The 23,397-nt window shown below is 45.9% G+C and overlaps 4 protein-coding genes across 4 annotated transcripts in view; 2 read left to right on the forward strand and 2 right to left on the reverse strand.

The window, feature by feature from the left end:
* The window catches only part of LOC311261280 (WD repeat-containing protein 5-like), a 10,736-nt gene extending 5,643 nt beyond the window's left edge, over positions 1-5,093 (reverse strand). Inside the window, exons 1-4 of the mRNA XM_084359775.1 lie at positions 4,118-5,093; positions 3,254-3,362; positions 3,016-3,089; positions 595-684 (exon numbers count right to left, since the gene is read on the reverse strand). Coding sequence (XP_084215901.1) covers positions 595-684; positions 3,016-3,089; positions 3,254-3,362; positions 4,118-4,195 — 351 coding nt within the window. The 5' untranslated portion in view covers positions 4,196-5,093. The remainder of the gene's footprint in view (positions 1-594; positions 685-3,015; positions 3,090-3,253; positions 3,363-4,117) is intronic.
* Positions 5,094-9,011: 3,918 nt separating this feature from the next.
* gstt2 (glutathione S-transferase theta 2) lies at positions 9,012-10,944 on the forward strand. Its single transcript, XM_084359777.1, has 5 exons — positions 9,012-9,226; positions 9,784-9,871; positions 9,965-10,115; positions 10,295-10,471; positions 10,562-10,944. Exons 1-5 carry the CDS (start codon positions 9,103-9,105, stop codon positions 10,706-10,708), a joined length of 687 nt encoding a protein of 228 aa, XP_084215903.1. The 5' UTR covers positions 9,012-9,102; the 3' UTR covers positions 10,709-10,944.
* Positions 10,945-11,220: 276 nt separating this feature from the next.
* Positions 11,221-18,630, reverse strand: chek2 (checkpoint kinase 2; the record flags this gene model as incomplete). The annotated part of the gene is given in 16 exon segments (XM_084359774.1): positions 11,221-11,443; positions 12,251-12,322; positions 12,827-12,912; positions 13,004-13,119; positions 13,251-13,414; positions 13,515-13,601; positions 13,721-13,820; positions 13,987-14,051; positions 14,194-14,247; positions 14,490-14,586; positions 14,907-14,997; positions 16,980-17,112; positions 17,227-17,351; positions 17,490-17,652; positions 17,655-17,807; positions 18,412-18,630. Coding segments are annotated over 16 exon segments (1,845 nt in total). The 3' UTR covers positions 11,221-11,323.
* Positions 18,631-18,666: 36 nt separating this feature from the next.
* entr1 (endosome associated trafficking regulator 1) lies at positions 18,667-23,186 on the forward strand. The gene is made up of 9 exons (XM_084359776.1): positions 18,667-18,787; positions 19,751-19,878; positions 20,015-20,109; positions 20,288-20,492; positions 20,591-20,664; positions 20,753-20,864; positions 20,996-21,058; positions 21,812-21,951; positions 22,715-23,186. Exons 1-9 carry the CDS (start codon positions 18,742-18,744, stop codon positions 22,803-22,805), a joined length of 954 nt encoding a protein of 317 aa, XP_084215902.1. The 5' UTR covers positions 18,667-18,741; the 3' UTR covers positions 22,806-23,186.
* Positions 23,187-23,397: the final 211 nt, after the last annotated feature.

Here is a 23,397-nt window from a genome sequence, read left to right on the forward strand (position 1 = left end):
GCTGCTTCATACGCACGCAGCTTCTTGTTACGCGTGAAATACAGTCTGCACGTAACAACGCACGCACGCATAACAAAATTCTCATGCGTGCACACACACGTTGCTGCACATCTCTCTGGTTGTTTTGACATTGATATACCTTCATAGTGTGTGTGTGTGTGTGTGTGTGTGTGTGTGTGTGTGTGTGTGTGTGTGTGTTAGGGTTGGGCATCGTTTGGATTTTAACGATTCCGAGTCTCAATTTCGATTCCTGTTCTAAACGATTCTCGATTCTTTGAGTCGTGCAGGTCGACAGGTCACAGATTTCACAGGAGAGTTTCTTCATGTGATAAAACATTTACACAGGCCATTTTTATTTCTTCACATTGCCTGTAGGGGGCGGTGTACTTTGGGTTTATTGAATGGATCGTATCCCTGCAAACACAAAAACAAACATTAGGTATCTTTAGTAAATTTAAGAATCGAAATTCAAACATCTTCGTAACGGTTCCGGAACCGGACGTTAGGAACAGGTTCCTATTTGGAACCGGTTCTCTGTGCCCAACCCTAGTGTGTGTGTGTGTGTGTGTGTGTGTGTGTGTGTCTGTCTCTTACAGAGTTGTTGTCCCAGATCTTGAGTGTTTTGTCGTCGGAGGCAGAAACCAGCAGGTTGGAGTCTGAAGACCAGGAGACATCAGAGATCCCCTAAAAACACACACACACACACACACACACACACACACACACACACACACACACACACACACACACAGTCAGGATCAGAACCAGGTCATGATGTAGACTGGGTTCACAGGGTTCTTATAAATTTTCACCAATGATTTTCCATGACTTCTCCATGACCTTTTACTGAATTTCCATGACCAAAAGAGATTATTTTATCTCAATGGGACCAACGAAAACTAAACATCGTAACACTAAGTAAAATCAGGTTTACATTTGAAATGTATGGTGCCTTTCTAAAGCAAAAACACACCAGACACGCACACTTAGATGGGTTGTTGACAAATAAGAAGCAAAAAATCATTCTTTTGTAAAACACATTTTTTGAAGAATATATATATATATATATATATATATATATATATATATATATATATATATATATATATATAGTCATGTAGTTTGAAATCTGTGATCACTAACTTTTTCAATTATTTCACTGTTTTTTTGAACATCTTCTCTGACCTGCACTATAAATATGTCCTATGGTGTGACGTAAAAAAAATTAAGGAAAAAAACCTTAAATACTACACAAATAGCATGAGACAGATTCTTCTTAATTGTGAGACACTTATTTTCATATAGTGTTATTTATTTAATGAGAAATTATGAATAACACTATTTTTTCCCCATGACTTGTTGAACATTTTCAATAAATGCAATAAATACAAATACAAATACATTTTTGGTTCTTTTATGTGTGTAACACCATAGGACCATTATGTCACACTAAAGGACAAAACAGAAAATATTTTAATTAATGTAGCTATTGCATTTAAAAACACTGAAAATGGTCAAGGGAATAAAAATTGTTTTAAAAAAAATCTTATTTAATTGTTTAAAATGCTTCTTAAAGAGACCTTGTCCTCCGGTGTGACATATTTGTCCTCCGGTGTGACAGAAATGTCCTTCGGTGTGACAGAAATGTCCTCCGGTGTGACATATTTGTCCTCCGGTGTGACAGAAATGTCCTTCGGTGTGACAGAAATGTCCTCCGGTGTGACATATTTGTCCTCCGGTGTGACAGAAATGTCCTTCGGTGTGACAGCTAAAGGTGTCACACCGAAGGACATTTCAGCCTTTTGTGTGAGTTAATGACCATGCTATTCCTAGCTAACCTGTCTTAAGCAGTTAGCAGTTAGCATTTGTATAATTTTCCATAATTATGTAGTTTAACCAACAGTTTTTAATTGAAAAATATAATTTAGTGACGTCACACCAAAGGACAACAAAACTGAACACTTTCATAGTGGTTCGGAAAAAGTTAAATATTTGAATAATGCTGAGACAAGAACTTTCCATGTACTCATGTCATTGGCTTCATAGGAGGCTTCAGTAACAGAGATTTGAATGGGGTCCTTCAATTAAATGAAGTTATTTGTGGAATTGCCCAATTTAAAATCAGCATAAGGTGTCACACTGAAGGACATGTTTTTTTGTGACAAAATGTATCAAGTTCCTATGCATTTAGAAATATATGGATGAAAAAAATGATTGCCATTTATTAAAATAAACACTTGTCAAATTATGCCGTACTTATTTATAAACATTTTATGCTTTTTTAAAAAAAACTTATAAAAGTTGTAATTTATTTAACTATGCATGTGAGTCACACCATAGGACAATTTTGAGATTTGACTCAAAAATTAAAAAAATCTAATAACAAAGCAGTTTTTATAGCAACAGGTCCATGTAAAACAAACAAATGTTTAACCATTAACTGTATTTTATTATACTAATAATATTCATTTTTATCCTCTGTGACAGTGAAAAATACATGTCATGTCAACAACCCAGATACATTTTCTCATATTTTAATTCCAACGTTTTTTTGTCAATGTCTCAAAAGATAAAAATGCCATCACACTTTCTGTCAGAGATAAACAGAGAAATAGTGCATTGGGGTAGGAATGCCAGCACTAACTACTCATTACCCAGTAATCAGTACGTCATGGGTCAGTGTCTTTTGCCAGCCATAACTGGTATTTATCCTTAAAAAGCCATGTATTATTGCAGCTGCACTTCCCTGGCATTTTGTCAGCATTGTCTTTGCTAGCAGAAGCAGCTCCAGGCTGGCGGGTGGGCCTGCATACACTTTATTACGACACATCAGTTTTGTTTGGATTAATTGATGAAACTTTAGATATATTTCCATGACTTTTCCAAAACTTCTGAAAAAATATTATTTTCCATAACTTTTCCAGGGCCTGGAAACTGCATTTTAAAATTCCATGACTTTTCCAGGTTTTTCATGACCGTAAGAACCCTGGGTTCAGGATCAGAACCAGGTCTCACCAGTTTGTGTCCCACGATGGATTTCTCAAACTTTCCGTCGAACGCTCCCCAAATCTTTATCAGCTTGTCTGCAGCTGCAACAGAGACGTTACCATGGTTACTGCAACCTCACAGCATCTCAGCACTGACCAATCAGCTGTCAGCGTGACAAAGCGACAAACACCAACATGTCTGGACTGGATCCAAGACACACACTGTGTGTGTGTGTGTGTGTGTGTGTGTGTGTGTGTGTCCTCACAGGAGCTGGCGAGCCACTCTCCGTTGGGACTGAACTTGACGGACGAGACGGCCTTCGTGTGTCCAGCCAACGTGAACTTCACTGTGTAGTTTGGTTTCACTGGATTGGACTGGAAACGCACACACACACACGCGCGCACACACACACACACACACACACACACACACACACACACACACACACACACATTACCTTCAGTCTCATCAGATGTGAGACAGGTTGTTGTGTCTCTCATCACGTTTGTTGACTCACTGAAGACAAACTGTGTATCAGCTGTTCTGCTGTTCACTGACCCACATCAGAACCTTCTACACTTGGACTCTTCTCATCTGAACCAGGTGTCAGGACGGTCCACATGAACACTGAGCTGCTCCTCTTCCAACTTAAATACACTTACAGAGATCGTGACCCGGAAATATGACCTGAAGTCTCTGAAGGCTTCAGGTCAACGTGTTCAATTATCTGATCTATAATAATAATAATAATAATAATAATAATAATCAATAATACTCAACAATAATAATAACCAATAACAAGAATAATAATAATAATAATAACAATCAACAATAATAATCGATATTAATAATATCAATAATAAAAATAATAATAATCAATAATAATGAGAGCAGGGGAACATGTGACTTTTGTTACAGCAGAACAAACTGACTGGAGGTGAACACGTGATCAATCAATACTGAAACATGGCCGCTGATTGCTGCTGATGTTGATTATTGATCAGGTTTAGACTGATGAAGCTGTGTGATACACATAAACACTGTGATGAGCCTCAGGTCTGAGCTAACTGTTAGCTTCCTGTTAGCTCCCCGGACTGTCCCGGTGTGGACTGTCCCGGGCTGGACTCACCTTGCCGCCGGACCCTGAGGAGGAGGACGGAGGCTGCTTGATGTTCTCTGTCTCCGGTTTCTTCTCCTCCGTCGCCATGTTGTCCAGCTCTCAGCTGTTAGCCAGCGCTAGCTTCTGTTAGCTCTGTTTTGATTCTCTGCTGCAGGACTGAAGCTAAAGCTAGCTGCCAATGCTAACAGCGCTTACTGTAGCCTCTGCTGTCAGCGCGGGCTTCGGGTCAGAACCGGTTTCTGTGAACGTCCGGAACCGAGTGTGGACCGAGTCTGAACAGAGACCACTCGATGCTGGACCGGATCGTTACAGCAGCAGATAGAAGCGCCTGTTAGCTTAGCTTCAGCCAGAATGTGCTGGAGAGCACATAGTTGCTACCACGCATGCGTGACAGATCGTTCAGTCATATGGCGAGCGAAGAAGGTCAAAAATAAATAGACGCGGAGGAAATAATTCCTGTTTATGTTATAAATATAAACACACAGTGTGGAACATGACGTCATCAGATCATATAATCACACAAACTGTCACAATAAACAACGTTAACGTCATCAAGCATCAATATGAACCAACAACACATTAACACGTGACACACAGCAACCAACCACAACTCACCTTATTATTATAAATATAATGATAACATTATTATTGTGATTATTGTTACTATGACTACAGCAGGGAAAGATCCAATTCAGAGGCGTTTGTGTCACATCAGTTATTGTAATTCTGAGTTTTGTCCACATCCTGTGTCAGCGTCACCCTGGGCCCTGATTGGCTGTGATGTGGTGCTGACCTGAGATGTCTCCTCCTCCTCCTCCTCCTCAGGTGGATGTGAGAGGATGTGATGAAGAGGAGACAGTGGATGCACACAGAGTTCTGCACATGCTGTGTTGTGTGTCAGTCTGTGGTCTGGTTCTGATCCAGGATCAGTTCTCAGTGAGCTGTGGAATCCAGCAGCTGGCGATGAAGCTGATAATGACAGCAGCGACTGACCCCGCCCACCGCCACCCACCATTACACAGCGACCAATCACAGCAGGCGACCGAGACTCCAGGAAGCTCCGTCTGCTGACAGTGACGAGACGTCGCACAACCTCGAGACAAGACCAGGTCCAGAGACTCTGCACACACACACACACACACACACAATTCAGCTTCCTGTTTCTGACAGTGAACACTCACTACATTACCCCTGAGGCTCATGGGTAATGTAGTGTTAGGAGACAGACAGGCAGACAGACAGGTACTGACTGCTGTAGGTGGTGAGACAGGCTCTCAGTTTGAATCCTCTCTCTGTTCGACTGCAGTTGATGATTTCTGGTTGGCTGCAGCCCAACTCCACGTAGCCACGCCCCCGGCCACGCCCACCACCTACATTACAACCAAAACACTGGAGACAGCCTCCTGACACACACACACACACACACTTTAAAGATAAATAATGTGTCTGTATAAACCTGCTCAGGTCACATGACCTGGTGTTTAACGTGCATCACTCGCTGTGTCTCGATTCAGGGGCTGCAGCCCTCGAAGGCCAATTACGTCACAGCGCTGCACGAAGGCCGTCCCAGTTCAGAGGCTCCTTCAAATGCAGCCTGGCCTTCCCTCTTTTCGGAGGACGCATCGCTACTATCCTCCGCGGCCTCACATATCCCAAGATCCTTTGCGCACCGCTGCTCAGTCCCGAAACAGAAGAGGAAGCAAGACAAAATGGCGACATCAAGTGGCGCAGACATGACATTCAAATTTAAGTAATGGGTTTATACTCGGTTTTGACTCATTTGAACATCCAACGCCAGATATGTTAAACTTCAGGGGACTATAAAACCTCCAGATGTTAACTTTCAGTTAGAACACGTGACGCTGGTGATGCTGTGGTAAATATAGTTGTTATTCACCAATGAGTTCATGTTTATTTTGTAATGTTGATGATTCAATTTAGATTTGACACATTTTGTTGTTAATTTTTGTACACACACAAATAAATGTACACGTTTGATAGATTTGAACCAAAACAGACTTTAATGCATCTGTTCATTCACAATCGTGATGTAAGGGTAAGGGGCGGGACATCTGGTGACCAACCAGGAAATGCTCCGAAGGCTAGACCGTCAAATCAAATCAAATCAAATCAAATTTTATTTGTATAGCCCAAATTCACAAATCACAGTTTGCCTCAGAGGGCTTTACAATCTGTACAGAGACGACACCCTCTGTCCTTCGACCCTCGATTCGAGTGAGGAAAAACTTGCCCCAAAAAAGGCCCTTTTAACAGGGAAAAAATGCGGAAGAAACCTCAGGGAGAGCCACAGAGGAGGGATCCCTCTCCCAGGACGGACAGACGTGCAATAGATGTCGCATGTACAGAGCAGATCAACGAGATCACAATGTATTCAATTATAAGCGATGGTTGACAGGAGTGAAAGTACACAAAGATGTATTACAGCAATAATGATGAAATGCACATGGAAATGTGATTACTAGTGATAACAGTAGTAATGATCAATGGCAAGGATGGTATGTAGCAATGCAGTACGATAATAGTAGTGGAACGTACCAACGGTGGACGAGGCGTTCAAAGACCTGTCCAAGGACCCGGCCCTCGTGGACCGCGAAGGCCGCGTCCTTGAAGGCTGCAGCCCCTGAATTTGGACACAGCTTGGGAGTGTGTGGAAGCTGACTGAGAGCTTTAGTGTCACTCAGGTCTTAAAGGTCAGAGGTCAGCGCTGTTAGCTGCTCATGCTAACACTGAATCACATTAACATTTAACTGAGAACAGCTGCAGGTCACACATTAAAAATAAACCTCCACACACACACACACACACGTATACACAAACACACACACACACACACACACACACGTATACACAAACACACACACACACACACACACACACACACACACACACACACGTATACACACACACGCACACACACACACACACACACACACACACACGCTCACACATACACACACATATACACACACACACACACACATAAACACACACACATATACACACACACACACACACACACATAAACACACACACACACATACACGCACACACACATACACACACACATACACACACATAAACACACACACACACACTCTGTACAAACACATCCATCAATACTGTTAATGATCATTGATAATCGACTGATCATCTGACAGCAGCTCACACACTCAATTGTCAATCAATCACATCATCTTCATCTTCATCTTCATCACTTTCAACTAAACCAAACACAATCAGACACAGACGGAGTTCATCAAACATCAAACAGCTGATCATTATTATTGATTACTGATTAAGACTCTTCTTATAGAAACAGCTTACAGACAACATGAGGAGCGTGTGTGTGTGTGTGTGCGTGTGTGTGCACCTGTCTTACCTTCCAGACAGATGAGAGACAGAGCAGTGAGACAGCAGAGCAGCAGCTGAGAGGACGACATGATGAAGACAGTGAACACAGAGCGCCGCGTCCTCGACCTGAACGCAGCCTGCGTCTGATTGGTGGAGCCTCGTCTGCCCTTTAACACGAGCCTGAAGACAAACAGCTCATTATTTATGTTAATGTTAATCATTTAAACAGAAACTGTTTATTATAAGAACAACATGTTTGATTCACAAACAGACAGGTTGTTTATTCATACATGTGTCACAGATTACCCAGCATGCACCAGTTTAAAGACCTCCAACATTTGTTTTTCTTCTGAACTTTAGTTTTTAGGATAAACTTCATGTAGCTGAGACAGTCTGACCTCGACGGTGTCAGAGTGGAACAATCAATAAAGTTGTAGTTCAATAAAAGTAACTGATAAATCCAGAATAATATCTAAGTAATCTGATTACTGAAAACTAACAGGGAGAGTAAATATAGTTTCTTCAGTGAAATGAAGATGAAATATATTTTATGTTAACATATTCTTAAAAAACAAATATTATAAAATACTTATATTCTTCTTTTCTTCTGAGTCAGCTGATGTGTTGACCTCCTGTCCTCTTGACCTCCTGTCCTCTTGACCTTCTGTCCTCCTGTCCTAAACAGGAAGTTAGCCGTCTCGGTCGGTGGAAGTCTCTAGTGCTCTGTGGATCACACAACACGGAGGATCTTAGTATCTTCAGACCCGGTTGAGGAGGTCCAGCTTCACTGGCTTCATGCTCCACTGAGCAACTTTCATAGGAATGAGCGGAGCTCCGCCTCCAACGCTGTCCAGGTGTAATGTGACCTCACTGGTCCAAGTGTCCTGAAGTGAAAAAAGGAAAAATGGGAAAAATTATCCCATTTTTCCTTTTTTTTCTTTCAAAGTTTCACATCACTAGTGCAGCAGATCCCTCTTGTGTTTGTGTCGCTCGGTGGCTCACAGCTGGATGTAAATACCGGCGTGTACCTCCGAGAGTTCTCGTTGTCTGGCCGGCTTCCGTAGTGCGAGCGGTGCGAGGGAGACTCGAGCGCCTCCAGGCAACACAGCATAGCGACTGTTCAGGCTGTAAAAATGTACTAAATGACGTCGTTTGGAGTAAATTCTGGATGTCGCCACTTCAGGACACTTGGATTGCAGCGGACGAGCAGTATGGAGGAATATTACAAAGTTTTTGTGGAGTTTTATGGACCTTTTCGTCTCGGACACCATATACGCTCGTTATATGGACTATTGCTGCAGGAGGGAACCCCGCGGGTCTCCAGCTGCACTTTGAGGAAGAGAAAACTACACCGGACTTCTCATCAGCAGGAGGGGGAGTCCATAATGACTGGATTTCGTTTTAGGGTGAACTGTTCCTTTAAATCTGCTGGAATCTGACTGGAGTCTGGTGCAGCTGCAGTGTGCGGAGTGGCCGGCAGGGGGCAGGGGGCAGCGGAGCCGCTGTCAGACTGCAGAACATAGAAGAAGAAGAAGAAGAAGAAGAAGAAGAAGAAGACGCAGCGGAGGACGGCAGCTGTTTGATCTGCAGTTAATTTACCGTTAAAAACGACTTCTGTCTCCATGGCAACCCGCCGGTTGGTGGAGGTGTACCTGGACCTGCTGTCGCAGCCGTGCCGGGCGGTGCACATCCTGCTCAACTGTAACAAGATCCCGCACACCGTCCGAACCGTGGCTCTGAGGAAAGGTCAGCAGATAAAACGCTAGCTGACAGGCTAGCTGGTTAACTAACAGGTTTGCTAATGGTCGGTTCTGAGCTCGGTTCTGAGGTCAGTCAGTCAGTGTTGTAGTCTCCAGTGTTTCTACCTTCAGCTCGTCGGGCCCTCTGCCCCGGTGAACTTTGACCCACATATCAGCCCTTATCGCTGCCAACCAGACTTCATGTAGTTTATGAGTTTCAAACTTTCTTTAAGAGTTTTGCAGACGTGTCATCGAGTCACTGTGTTCTTCTGATGAACTCGGTTATTAAATAAACACAAGAAGCGTCCAGTTACATTAAAATGGCCGTTCCTATCGGGATCTGTGTTTAAATTGAAGTTTTAGAAATTGAAGCAGGAAATGTAACGCAGTACCGTTTTACTGTGACGTAATGATGACGCCGAACTGAAGAGTTTGTCCTCCTGTTTATCAGAATAGCTTTATAAAGTTAGTTCTTCAGTGTGGCTGCTGAGCAGCATGCAGGGAACATTAAACTGCGTGATTTCTGAACGGAGTTTGGTTTCACCTGATCTTCACTGTGTGCAGGAGAGAACAGGACTCCAGAGTTCACCAAGCTGAACCCCATGAATAAAGTTCCTGTGATGGAGGACAACGGCTTCGTGCTCACAGAGAGGCACACACACACACACACACACACACCAAATTCTATGAGCACAGCTCTCAGTTCTGACTGACCACTTGATCAAAGTGTGTGTGTGTGTCACAGTGATGCCATCCTGAAGTACCTGGCCACTAAGTATGACGTCCCGGAGCACTGGTATCCACGGCAACCAGAGAAACGAGCCAGAGTGGACGAATACACAGCCTGGCATCACACCAACACACGACCACACACTGCTAAAGTGTTCATCCTGGAGGTACACACACACACACACACACGTTTCTCTTATTTTATTTTATTCTATAGATACTTAAGTATTTGATTGTTTCTACATTTGTGTTTTGATTGTATTTGTAATTGAATTTTGCTGCTATGATAAGTTATCTAGCTCCACCCGTCTGTCTCTGTCTCTGTCTCCACCCATCTGTGCCTCAGGTGCTCCTCCCAGCTCAGACAGGCTCTCAGGTAGACAAGGGGCGTTTGATTCGCGCTCTGTCTCAGCTCGATGACACTCTCGACAAACTGGAGTCCATGTTCCTCCACAGACAGCCCTTCTTGTGCGGTGATGACATCACTGTGGCCGACCTGCTTGCCGTCTGTGAGGTCATGCAGGTCAGGCACTGTGATTGGTTTACACATTGATCAGCTGTGGTGTTCAGTGATTGGTTGCTGGTTCTGAGCGTGCTCAATGTGTCTCTGCAGCCGATGGGCGGGGACAGAGACGTCCTGAAGCAGCATCCTCAACTGCAGCGCTGGAGGAGCAGAGTTCAGTCTGCCGTCGGTGAGTCCTTCGACCAGGCACATGCCGTCCTGTACGCCCTGAGAGACCGCCGCAAAGCCAAGCTCTGACATCACACAGAGGGGCGGGGCCAACAGACACCTGCCTGACTGAGGGAGGAGCCAATCATCATCCAGAGACACAGAGGATGATAGGTGTCTGAGTGTTTGATTAAAACACAGATCAATAATCTGATTGATTAATAAGATTCACAAACAAACTGACTGTTTGGAATCACTGATGATTGATTAGTTTCAGTTCTGATCTGATCAGTTTGAGAAATAAAGTTTTTCTACTAAAACCCTGACAGTGAAGTGTGCCTTATGCTGAGAGGCAGACAGGTGAGAGGCAGACAGGTGAGAGACGTGTTTCTAAATAATCGCCAGTTTGATGTTCATAAATATTTTAAATCATGTTTGTGATGAAGAGAAATAAAGTTTTAGTTTCTCAGTTATTTATTGATTTGTCTCTGATGTTTATCACCTTGCTGTCACCATGACAACATGAACTCTGAGCAGATGTTCTGGTTTTTAAAGTTTGTTTCAGTTTTGTTAAAATGATTGATTGAAGCCAGTCGCAGACAAACAGTGAAAAATAAAAAACTTTATTAGAAAACATTATAAACGTTATTTACAGCGTTTCAGTAGCCTCGTGTGACCTGAGGGAGGCAGGATCTGATTGGTCCTCTACAGCGGGGCAGGGGGCGGGGCTTGACTCCGTTTGGCAGGATGCTCCTCCTCTTCTTCTTCTTCGTCTCTTCCTCGTTTCCTCCCGGAGCCTCCAGCTGCTGCTGGCCCCGCCTCCTGCTGAGGGGAAGAGATATGGGCGGAGTTATTAATCAGGGGACGGAGTTATTTTACTGACAAGTGAGTGGTTGGCTGTGTCTCAATTCAGGGGCTGCAGCCTTCAAGGACGCGGCCTTTGCGGCCCACGAAGGCCGGGTCCTTCGGAGAGACCTCGAAGGCCTCGTCCACCGTTGGTAAATGGGACGGTCTAGCCGTCGGAGCATTTCCTGGTTGGTCACCAGATGTCCCGCCCCTTACGTCACGATTGTGAATGAAGAGATGCATTAAAGTCTATTTTGGTTCAAATCTATCAAATGTGTACATTTATTTGTGTGTGTACAAAAATTAACGACAAAATCTAAATTGAATCATCAACATTACAAAATAAACATGAACTCATTGGTGAATAACAACTATATTTACCACAGCATCACCAGCGTCACGTGTTCTAACTGAAAGTTAACATCTGGAGGTTTTATAGTCCCTTGAAGTTTAACATATCTGGCGTTGGATGTTCAAATGAGTAAAAACCGAGTATAAACCCATTACTTAAATTTGAATGTCATGTCTGCGCCACTTGATGTCGCCATTTTGTCTTGCTTCCTCTTCTGTTTCGGGACTGAGCAGCGGTGCGCAAAGGATCTTGGGATATGTGAGGCCGCGGAGGATAGTAGCGGTGCGTCCTCCGAAAAGAGGGAAGGCCAGGCTGCATTTGAAGGAGCCTTCCAACTGGGACGGCCTTCGTGCAGCGCTGTGACGTAATTGGCCTTCGAGGGCTGCAGCCCCTGAATTGAGACACAGCCAATGAGTGTGTACGGATGTGGTTACCATGACAACAGCAGCAGCAGCATCATCAGTGGGGTACATCAGTCTGTGAGCCGTCTGCACCATGACCTGATCCTGAACATATCACAGTCATTACCCATCATGCACCTGGACAGAGTCATAGCTGATGTTGCACTCAACCACTCGAGTTACTTGTTCCAGAGTTGATATGAGCGAGCGCCTCGACCGAGCGCTCTGAGGTCATCAGTTGTGTTCAGACATGTTGGAGGTGGACAGTCATTATGAGGTAACGTTGATGAGCTCAACAGCCTCGTCTGTTTAATGTCTATGTATTTCCATCATTAGCATGCTAACCTTTTAGCTTGCTGATGTCTTCGTGACTGAAACACCTGAACGCCTCACAGATTGTAAACACACTCGTGACCTCGAGCTCACAAGCTCCAAGTCTGATAACATCACTATGACATCATCAGCCCACAGATGACCTCCTAAAACAGTTTTTACCATTGTGCTGACATAAAACTGATGATATGTTTAGTTAGTCTGCACTGCTGTAGTACTACCGTAGTACTACTGTAGTACTACTGTGGCACTGTGTGTCAGGTGCAGTACTGGTACCTGTAGCCAGGGGTGCTGCAGAGCCTCCTCGATCGTCATCCTCTTGCTGGGATCAACAACAAGCAGCTTCCTCACCACATCCTTTGCTGTAACCATGGAAACACACACACACTGAGTACTGTACCAGTATTACATGAGTACCACAGTAGTAGTACCGCAGCAGTACTGCAGCAGTACCTTGGTCAGAGATGTTTCTCCACTTGTATGGAACCATGGTGAACTCGCCACTGATGATCTGCTCTGTGATTGAATGATTCCCAAAATCCTCGTGGAACGGAGGATAACCACCCAGACTGAGAGACAGACAGACAGACAGACAGGTGGAGACAGACAGACAGACAGGTTAACAACCAGGGAAAAACTAGAAACAGACAGACGGAGGGGAGTGAGACAGGTATAAACGGGGTGAGACAGGTGAGCCTACCAGACGAAGAGCAGGACCCCAAGGCTCCAGGCGTCCACGGCGAGGCCGTACCCTGTGGTGGAGGCGCGAGTGAAGACTTCAGGAGCGAGGTAAGATGGAGTCCCACACAGAGTCCTCATCAACATGGCCTCCTCCAGGATCCTGGACTGGTTGAAGTCTGTCACCTGACACACACACACACACACACACACACACAGACACACAGGTGTCACTGTGGCAGGAGGAGGAGGAGGACGATGACGATGATGATGAAGGTGTGTCTACCTTGATGAGACAGATGTCTTCCTGAGAGGACAGCAGGACGTTCTCTGGTTTCAGGTCTCTGTGGATGATCCCGTTACTGTGGAGATACTGCGCGCGCGCACACACACACACACACACACACACACACACACACACACACACACACAGTAACATACAGTGGACCTGTGTGTGTGCTGGTTTCCATAGCGACAGTGTCTCATTCTCACCTGGACCGCTCTCAACATCTGGTAGAAGTAAAGTTTGGCAACGGACTCGTCGAGCTGCTGCTTCAACTTGACTCGATCAAACAGCTCCCCCCCCTCCATCCTGACACACACACACACACACACACACACACACACACACACTCCTCTGATCAACACGCTCTCTTACTGTCACCATGACAACAGTCAGGTGCAGACAGGAAGGGTTTCAGAAACACAGACAGCCAATAAGAAGAGGGAAAAACATCAGACTGCTCCTTTAAACTCACAGCTCCAACACGATGTAGTAGCTGTCCTCCGTCTGATAGAAGTCCTCCGTCCTGATGAGACACGGCTGCAGGACACGAGGAGATGAGGAGATGAGGAGAGGAGACAAGGAGACAAAGAGAGGAGACAAGGAGAGAAGGAGAGTCCAGTTAGTCGTTGGTCTTCAAGTCCGTAGCGTGCTTTTTCTTCTTCGGTGGTGTCGGACTCACGTGGTCGACTCTCTGCAGGATCTCGATCTCTGTCTTTGCGTTTCGTGTCGCCGTCTGTGATTGGACAAAAACAAACAGGTCACATGACATCATCTCAGCCTGCCATTGTTCCAGAGGAACATGAGACTTCATCTCATGTTCAGACGCCATGTTTGTAGTTTATTACCTTGTGACTTCTGCTACAGCTGTCACAGGAAGGAAGGACGGAAGGAAAGGAAGGAAGGTAACAAGGGAAGGAAGGAGGGATGATAGACGGAGAGCTCTCAGCCAATCAGAGAGCAGATGAGATGACTCACCCCTTCAGACTGAAAGTTTTTCTTGTTTATGATTTTAACTGCAAACTTCCTGCAGGTGGAGCGCTCGAAGGCCAGCTTCACCTCCCCACACACACCTCTGAAACACACACACACACACACACACACACACAGTCAAAGTAAAGATGTGATATTAAAATATAAGTCACTCATATGAAGAGTTCTCGAGTAAAAGTATCTGAGGTTAAATGTACTGCAGTAAAGTAACGTGTGTATAAACTGAGTCAGCTGATCGTCACAATCACTGGTTTTATCTGATTGATGAGAAAATCAATTAACTTAAAAATGATGCAGCATGTAATCTGTAAAGTAACTAAAGTCATCAGATAAATGTAGTGGAGTACAAAGTAACAGAAGATGTTTCAGATGCAGGAAGTGACATCACAGCGTCAGACTCACGTGCCGATCCGCCGAGTCAGCAGATATTTCTCCTGAAGCTCTTTAGGTAAACAAGACTGATCAGCTGACATCAGATCGATGAAGACAAAGACTGTAGACAGGTCAGAGAGACAGACAGGTCAGAGAGACAGACAGGTCAGTCACACAGGCAGGTCAGAGAGACAGACAGGTCAGAGAGACAGGTCAGAGAGACAGGTCAGACAGGTCAGACAGACAGACAGGTCAGTCACACAGGCAGGTCAGAGAGACAGACAGGTCAGAGAGACAGGTCAGACACACAGACAGGTCAGAGAGACAGGTCAGACACACAGACAGGTCAGACAGACAGACAGGTCAGAGAGACAGGTCAGACAGACAGACAGGTCAGAGAGACAGGTCAGACAGACAAGTCAGAGAGACGGGTCAGACAAACAAGTCAGAGAGACAGACAGGTCAGACACACAGACAGGTCAGTCACACAGACAAGTCAGAGAGACAGACAGGTCAAACAGAAAAGTCAGAGAGACAGGTCAGACAAACAAGTCAGAGAGACAGACAGTTCAGACAGACAGACAGGTCAGACACACAGACAGGTCAGACAGACAAGTCAGAGAGACAGACAGGTCAGAGAGACAGACAGGTCAGACAGGCAAGTCAGAGAGACAGGTCAGACAGACAAGTCAGAGAGACAGACAGGTCAGACAGACAGACAGACAGGTCAGACACACAGACAAGTCAGAGAGACAGGTCAGACAAACAAGTCAGAGAGACAGACAGGTCAGAGAGACAGACAGGTCAGACAGACACGTCAGAGAGACAGGTCAGACACACAGACAGGTCAGACAGACAGACAGGTCAGACACACAGACAGGTCAGACAGACAAGTCAGAGAGACAGGTCAGACCAACAAGTCAGAGAGACAGGTCAGACAAACAAGTCAGAGAGACAGACAGGTCAGAGAGACAGGTCAGAGAGACAGACAGGTCAGACAGACAAGTCAGAGAGACAGGTCAGACAAACAAGTCAGAGAGACAGACAGGTCAGACACACAGACAGGTCAGACACACAGACAGGTCAGACAGACAAGTCAGAGAGACAGACAGGTCAGAGAGACAGACAAGTCAGAGAGACAGGTCAGACAAACAGACAGTATGAGGTGAGACCTGGTGATAACAGTACACATGTTTTACTGTGATATTACTTCAGTATTACAGCAGTATTACAGTAGTATTACAGCAGTATTACACTAGTATTACTGCAGTATTACAGTAGTATTCCTGCAGTATCACAGTAGTATTACTGCAGTATCACAGCAGTATTACTGCAGTATCACAGTAGTATTACTGCAGTATCACAGCAGTATTACTGCAGTATTACAGTAGTATTACTGCAGTATTACTGCAGTATCACAGCAGTATTACTGCAGTATCACAGCAGTATCACAGTAGTATTACTGCAGTATCACAGCAGTATTACTGCAGTATCACAGCAGTATCACAGTAGTATTACTGCAGTATTACAGTAGCATTACTGCAGTATTACAGTTGTATTACAGTAGTATTACTGCAGTATTATAGTAGTATCACTGCAGTATTATAGTAGTATCACAGTAGTATTACTGCAGTATTATAGTAGTATTACTGCAGTATTACTGCAGTATCACAGTAGTATTACTGCAGTATCACAGCAGTATCACAGCAGTATCACAGCAGTATTACTGCAGTATCACAGCAGTATTACCGCAGTATCACAGCAGTATTACCGCAGTATCACAGCAGTATTACTGCAGTATTATAGTAGTATCACTGCAGTATTATAGTAGTATCACAGTAGTATTACTGCAGTATTATAGTAGTATTACTGCAGTATCACAGCAGTATCACAGCAGTATCACAGCAGTATTACTGCAGTATCACAGCAGTATTACCGCAGTATCACAGCAGTATCACAGCAGTATCACAGTAGTATTACTGCAGTATTATAGTAGTATTACTGCAGTATTACAGTAGCATTACTGCAGTATCACAGCAGTATTACAGTAGTATTACTGCAGTATCACAGCAGTATCACAGCAGTATTACTGCAGTATCTGACCTTTGTTGCGCTGCTCCGACAGAGCCAGCACGGCGTTGTTGACCAGTGGAAGCTTCTTGTCTTTTCCGATCAGAATCCCGTCAACAAACGTCCCGTTGTTACTGTAGTCCTCCACAAACACCTCGCTGCCCTCCTGACACACACACACACACACACACACACACACACACACACACAGACACGTATACACATGTTGTGGCTGTTCTGGCTCATTAACCAATCAATGGTGAACAGGAAGTGACCTCACTCTGTAGATCCTGAAGTGTTTCTTGCTGTAGATTCTGAACTTTTTGGACCTTCTGTCATCAGGATCATCGAGGACGTAGTTACACTTTGAGTCCCGTCCAAACAGGTACTGGTCCTCGATACAATCTGCACACAAACAACAAACCAACCAACAGAACAACTTAGTACCAGTATCAGGACCAGTAAGGATCCTGGTATCAGGACAAAGGTCTGTCAGACTCTAGTTAGCATGTTAGCATGTGAGCTGAGAACCAGTGGTCTCACCGTGGCTCCTGAAGCCTCGGGCCATGGGCAGCAGGCGGCCCCAGGGCTCAGCCTCGGGCTCCTCGGGGACGGACGGCAGGGTAACGGGGAGGGTGTCCACGCTGCTCAGTGTCCCCGAGCCGCTGGAAGACTGGCTGGCTGAGGTCGGCTGGCTGAGGTCGGCCCACTGGAAGAACTGGAGCCAGTCTGGGACTGGGACTTAGACTGGGATGGGGACTGGGTAGACTGGGTGGACTGGGACTGGGCCTGGGATGGGGACAGGGTGGACTGGGACTGCTGCCCGCCCTCCTTTGGACTCTCTTCAGACATCCTGCAGCTCTGCAGATCAGACACATTGAATCTATAATCAGATTATAGATTATAGATCACATCCATCTCTCATCCACAACAGGGGACAGGTTTAACAGCTGCCCCAAACTACTTTTACAAACCGTACAATTTAAAACAAATTGTGCACCAACTCATCATCAGCAACATAGAAAACAAGATTAAAACTGGTCTCAAACATCTGATGAGTGAATCTTCAGTTCGGCACAAACTAAACATGAAACAACAAACAACTTTCACTGCAGAACCTCATTAACGTCGACCTGTCTTCAGTCCGTGTCGATCTGTGCAGGCAGGCGGGATGGTGTTAAATTAAACGTTTTTTAAATGCAGTTCGTTGTGGGTTGAGATGTTTCCACTCAAGACTGACAGTATCAGAGCTGGAGGTCTGATCTGAGATTCGGACCGGATCCAGGACCGTGCTGGTTCTGTTAACCCTCCACCTGTCAGTCAAAGCCAGGTGAAGAGACTAAATATGAACCAGAACCAAACGACCCGGTTTGTGATCACAACCCGCCGAGCTGCTTCACCGCTGGGTTGAGCCGGGCCGAGCCGACAACAGAGACTCACCGGAGTAGAGTGTCGCTACACTGACCTCCGGGTCTCTGCAGGTAAACACACCGGACCGAACACCTGAACCGGGACACGTGTAGGACGTTCTCTGTTTTTTGACCGGGATCGTGCAGGAGATGTATTTCCTTGTGCCGTGTTTTCCTCTTGCGTCACGTGACGGTCCCAGCCAATGAGAAGTTAGAAGATTGGTCACGTGCGTTCGGAGCTGTCGGTTGAGTTTCCGGGTCTGGTTCTTGTCCATCAGCAGGACACGATGATCAATAATGATTAATAAGTGACGGAAGACTGTTGCTGACGGAGGGACTGAATCACCTGTCTGTCTGTCAGTCCACCTGTCTACCTGTGTGACGTCATGTCCAAACAGAGGAGCGCTGCTAAAACTCTGATCATCACAGACGGTGAGTGATCAGCGAGGATCGATCATCAGTGATGTGTAGTCTGATCGATACGTTGATGATGAAGTGAGTCTGTGTCCGTGGTGAAGCTTCAGATCAATCAGCAGCTTCACTGCGTCAGTCATTCATACGGAAGCCCCTCAGGGACATTGTTGTTGTTGTTGTTGTTGTTGTTGACGACGTGTGTACTGATTGATAGATGAGTTGACAGCCTGTTTGTGCCAGTGAAAGTAAACAAAGATGAAACTCATTCAAAAACATCATAATGAGACTTTTATCTCATAATTTAGATTTTTCTCATTTCATGTTGACACTTTATTTATTGTCTTTCTGTCCGTCTTCTGTCCGTCTTCTGTCTTTGGGTCTCCTGAAACTAAGATATTTTGACCTTCATCATTTCAATTTTTTAATCTCATAATAGTGACGATGGGAATATTTCTGTCATTGTGTGTGAACGAATCTGAAGAAAGAATCTCACAGCTGCAGACGTCCACACGTGTTCAGGACTAGACTGTAGGTGTCTCACAGCTGCAGACGTCCACACGTGTGCAGGACTAGACTGTAGGTGTCTCACAGCTGCAGACGTCCACACGTGTGCAGGACTAGACTGTAGGTGTCTCACAGCTGCAGACGTCCACACGTGTTCAGGACTAGACTGTAGGTGTCTCACAGCTGCAGACGTCCACACGTGTTCAGGACTAGACTGTAGGTGTCTCACAGCTGCAGACGTCCACACGTGTGCAGGACTAGACTGTAGGTGTCTCACAGCTGCAGACGTCCACACGTGTGCAGGACTAGACTGTAGGTGTCTCACAGCTGCAGACGTCCACACGTGTTCAGGACTAGACTGTAGGTGTCTCACAGCTGCAGACGTCCACACGTGTGCAGGATGTCTCAGATCTTTAACGTCAGTCAGCTGCTCTGTGATGCTGCTGCTCTTTAATCACAGCCTGTGTCCCTCAGCAGATGAGGAGGTGGAGGCTGAGGAGCTGAACCCCTTCTCCTTCAGAGAATTTCTACGCTGGAAGAACCAGGACCCAGACCTGGACCAGGACCCAGAGCAAGACCTGGACCAGGAGCAGACATACAGAGAGGTACTGAAACTACCTCCACAGAGAGCAACAGAAGAGGAGGAGGAGGAAGAGGGGGAGGAGGAGTTAGTACACCTTGTTTATTACAGCTGTCTGTCTGACCTGTCTGTCTGACCTGTCTGTCTGTCTGTCCAAACAGGAGGAGGAAGACTGGGGCCGGAGCAGCTTCCTGTCAGGTGTGGACAGCACCTCATCCATCTGCACAGAGGAAGAGGAGGAAGAAGAGGAGACCAGGTGAGTCTTGTCTGCTGCTCACTGATTGGTTATTGATTTCTTCAGGTAGAGGCGGAGCTTAATGAGGTCATCCCTCAGTGAAAACAGCAGAAGTAGTTCAAATTAAACTATAACAAAATAACAGAAACATCAGACTGGACACAGCTGCTCTAACATTCAACATGTGTGAATGGAACAGGTTCTCCTCGAAACCTGAAGACCAGCAGAGAGGAGGAGCAGGAGCAGGAGGAGGAGCAGGAGGAGGAGCAGGAGCAGCAGGAGCAGGAGGAGGAGGAGGAGGAGCAGGAGCAGGAGAGAACTATGAGGGAGATGATGAGACCTCCATAGCTGAACCGGTCACCTCCTGCAGGAGGAGAAGTGGGAGGAGCAGTCAGATACAACAGGTAACACACACACACACACACACACACACACGTTCACTGATGTTGTGTCGAACCCTAACCTGTGTGTGTGTGTGTGTGTGTGTGTGTGTGTGTTGCAGTTAAAGGAGGAGAACCTGTCCTTGAGGAGGACCATCAGGGAGCTGCAGAGGAGATCAGAGGTTAATGAACGCAGGTGAGTATCAGCCAATCACACAACAGCACTGACCCCAGCAGTCAGAGTATTTACCCATCATGCCTCTGTGCTGTGTCATCCCCAACAGGGTGATGGAGCTGTCAGAGGAGCTGCTCCAGAGGAGGCGTCGGGAAGAGAAGGAGGCTCAGGATCTGGAAAGCATGGTTCACTCAGTGGAGCAGAACCTCCACCTGATGACGGTGGGGATGCTAACAGAAGCTAACAGATGCTCCATCAGATCAATAGATCAGCTGATTATTGATGCATGATGTGTGTGTGTGTGTGCGTGTGTGTGTGTGTGTGTGTGTGTGTGTGTGTGCGTGTGTTACAGAAGCGAGCAGTGAAAGCAGAGAACAGTGTCTCCAAACTGAAGGTGGAGCTGCAGCAGCTGCAGGTACAAACAGTAACGTAGAAACTGGTCGTGTCTTTGGTCTTTGGTGACTTATACGAGGGAAAAATAGTGTCGGTCCGACCGACTCTTCGTCACGTTTCTGCCCGAAAAACAGCGTCTGTCCCCGGCAAAAACTTTAACTCACCAAGTGTTTGTTGCGGTGAAAAAATCACCGCGACGGTGAGTTACTGTTGTCATGGTGACGGTCAGCCCTCCATCGAGACTTCAGTGAACTTTCCCCCAGAAAACAGCCTCCCTCCCCGCGAGTGAGAGTCACACAGCGTCCTGTTGACTCATGGTGATTATGTAATTATGTAATATAGAGAAAAACGTAACTTTGTCTCTTTCCAGGATGTTTGGTGGGTCAGGACCTCATCACAACACATTATAACAGCATCATATGATGATAAACAGTCAGCAGGTACATGTTTAGATTAACAGGAGGACACCGGGGAAACACACGTCACCATCATGACGCGTACGGTCATCATCATGACGCGTACGGTCATCATCATGACGCGTACGGTCATCATCATGACGCGTACGGTCATCATCATGACGCGGCTTGCTGTGTGAATTATACGTTCGTCTTTACACCGGAGCTGCTCGGCTCTGTGTGAACAAACAATGGCGGAGAATTGGTGAACCGCCGTTGCGGCGATAATGCAGCGTCTCTGTGTGAAAAGGGCTACTTTTTTTCTTAAACTGAAAAATAATTGAATGAGTAGCTGTGTGTGTTACCTGTGTGTGTCTCAGGTGGAGGTAGACTCTCTGCGATCAGAGAACGACAATCTGAAGGCTGCCGAGTCTGAGGTCGTCATGACGATGAGACACAACGCCCAGGTGGCATCTGAGTACCTGAACAAGACAGCAAGCCACGCCCACTCCTCCATCCGGTAAGTATCTGTGAACAGGTGTGTGTGCATGCTAATGTTTAATCTGTTGTGTCTCTGTTGTACTGCTGAAGCCACAGGATGTGCGATTAGCACAGAGGGACAAACTTGATGAGCTGTGTGTTGTAGAGTCCTGCTGACTGCTGCCACCTCCTGGTGCTGTTCAGTGAAGACAGTTTTTACATTTAGGGCATTTTACAGATGCTTTTGTCCAAAGCGACTTACAGTAATTCATACACTGATGGCGGTGGCTGCTATGCAAAGTGCCAACCAGCACATCAGGGGCAATTTGGGGTTCAGTATCTTGCTCAGGGACACTTCGACATGCAGACCAGGGGAATCGAACCAGCAACCTTCCGATAACAAGACGCTGGCTCTACCCCTGAGCCACAGCCACCCACAGTTTTTAAAGTATTCTAGTATTTTTGGACTGGGTCTAGACACAAACTGTCCCCTGAGCTGTAGTAACTCACTGCAGCTGGTTGATGTGTGCAGTTAGCTGCAGATGCTAATCCAGAACGCTAAATGTTTTGAGTGGAAGCTGGAGGAGGCTGCTGCTGCTGCTGAGGACACTCAGGTGAGTCAGCATCACTCAGAGAACGACAGGTGACAAACACTGATGTGACCACCAGGTGGCACCAAACTCAGTCTGTTTCCTCCACAGAGGTGGTGTGTGACCAGTTAGTGTCCACTCAGTGTGTTCTGGTTCCCATCGAGCTGAAGGACGACAACCTAAACATTTATAACTCTGTCTGTCTGTCTGCAGTCAGCTGTTGGGGGAAGCAGAGACTCTCGTTTTGGTCTCTCAGCTGCTGCAGTCCATCGACAAGATCTCAAACCTGGACTCAGAGTCCTGAACTCCTGCAGACCTGCAGACCTCCTGCAGACCCTCAGACCTCCTCCAGACCCTCAGACCCCCTGCAGACCCTCAGACCCCCTGCAGACCCTCAGACCTCCTCCAGACCCTCAGACCTCCTCCAGACCCTCAGACCTCCTGCAGACCCTCAGACCTCCTCCAGACCCTCAGACCTCCTGCAGACCCTCAGACCTCCTCCAGACCCTCAGACCTCCTGCAGACCCTCAGACCTCCTCCAGACCCTCAGACCTCCTCCAGACTGAAGACATGAACACATCACATACTGAGTCATTAAATCTAAAGTTGAACTTTAAATCATGTATCAGATTCTTGTTATTAGTGATAAATTCAGTGTTTTATAATAAATAACTTTGTTCAATCAGTTTGTCTCTGAGTCTGTTTTAAAGGAAACCTTCATGTTCAGATGGATGTCGGTCGCATGTTCAGCACCGAGCTGGAAGAAGTTGTTAGCTTAGCATAAAGACTTAAAACAGATGGAAAGAGCTAGCCTGACTGCCTGGACATGATTTACTTATTCCATTTAATTAATACCTGTGAGGACATGTTTCACTAAATGTGTCAGATTAATGTTC

Source organism: Pagrus pagrus (genome assembly GCF_965226575.1).
Source record: "Pagrus pagrus genome assembly, chromosome: 8".
Lineage (NCBI taxonomy): Eukaryota > Metazoa > Chordata > Actinopteri > Spariformes > Sparidae > Pagrus > Pagrus pagrus.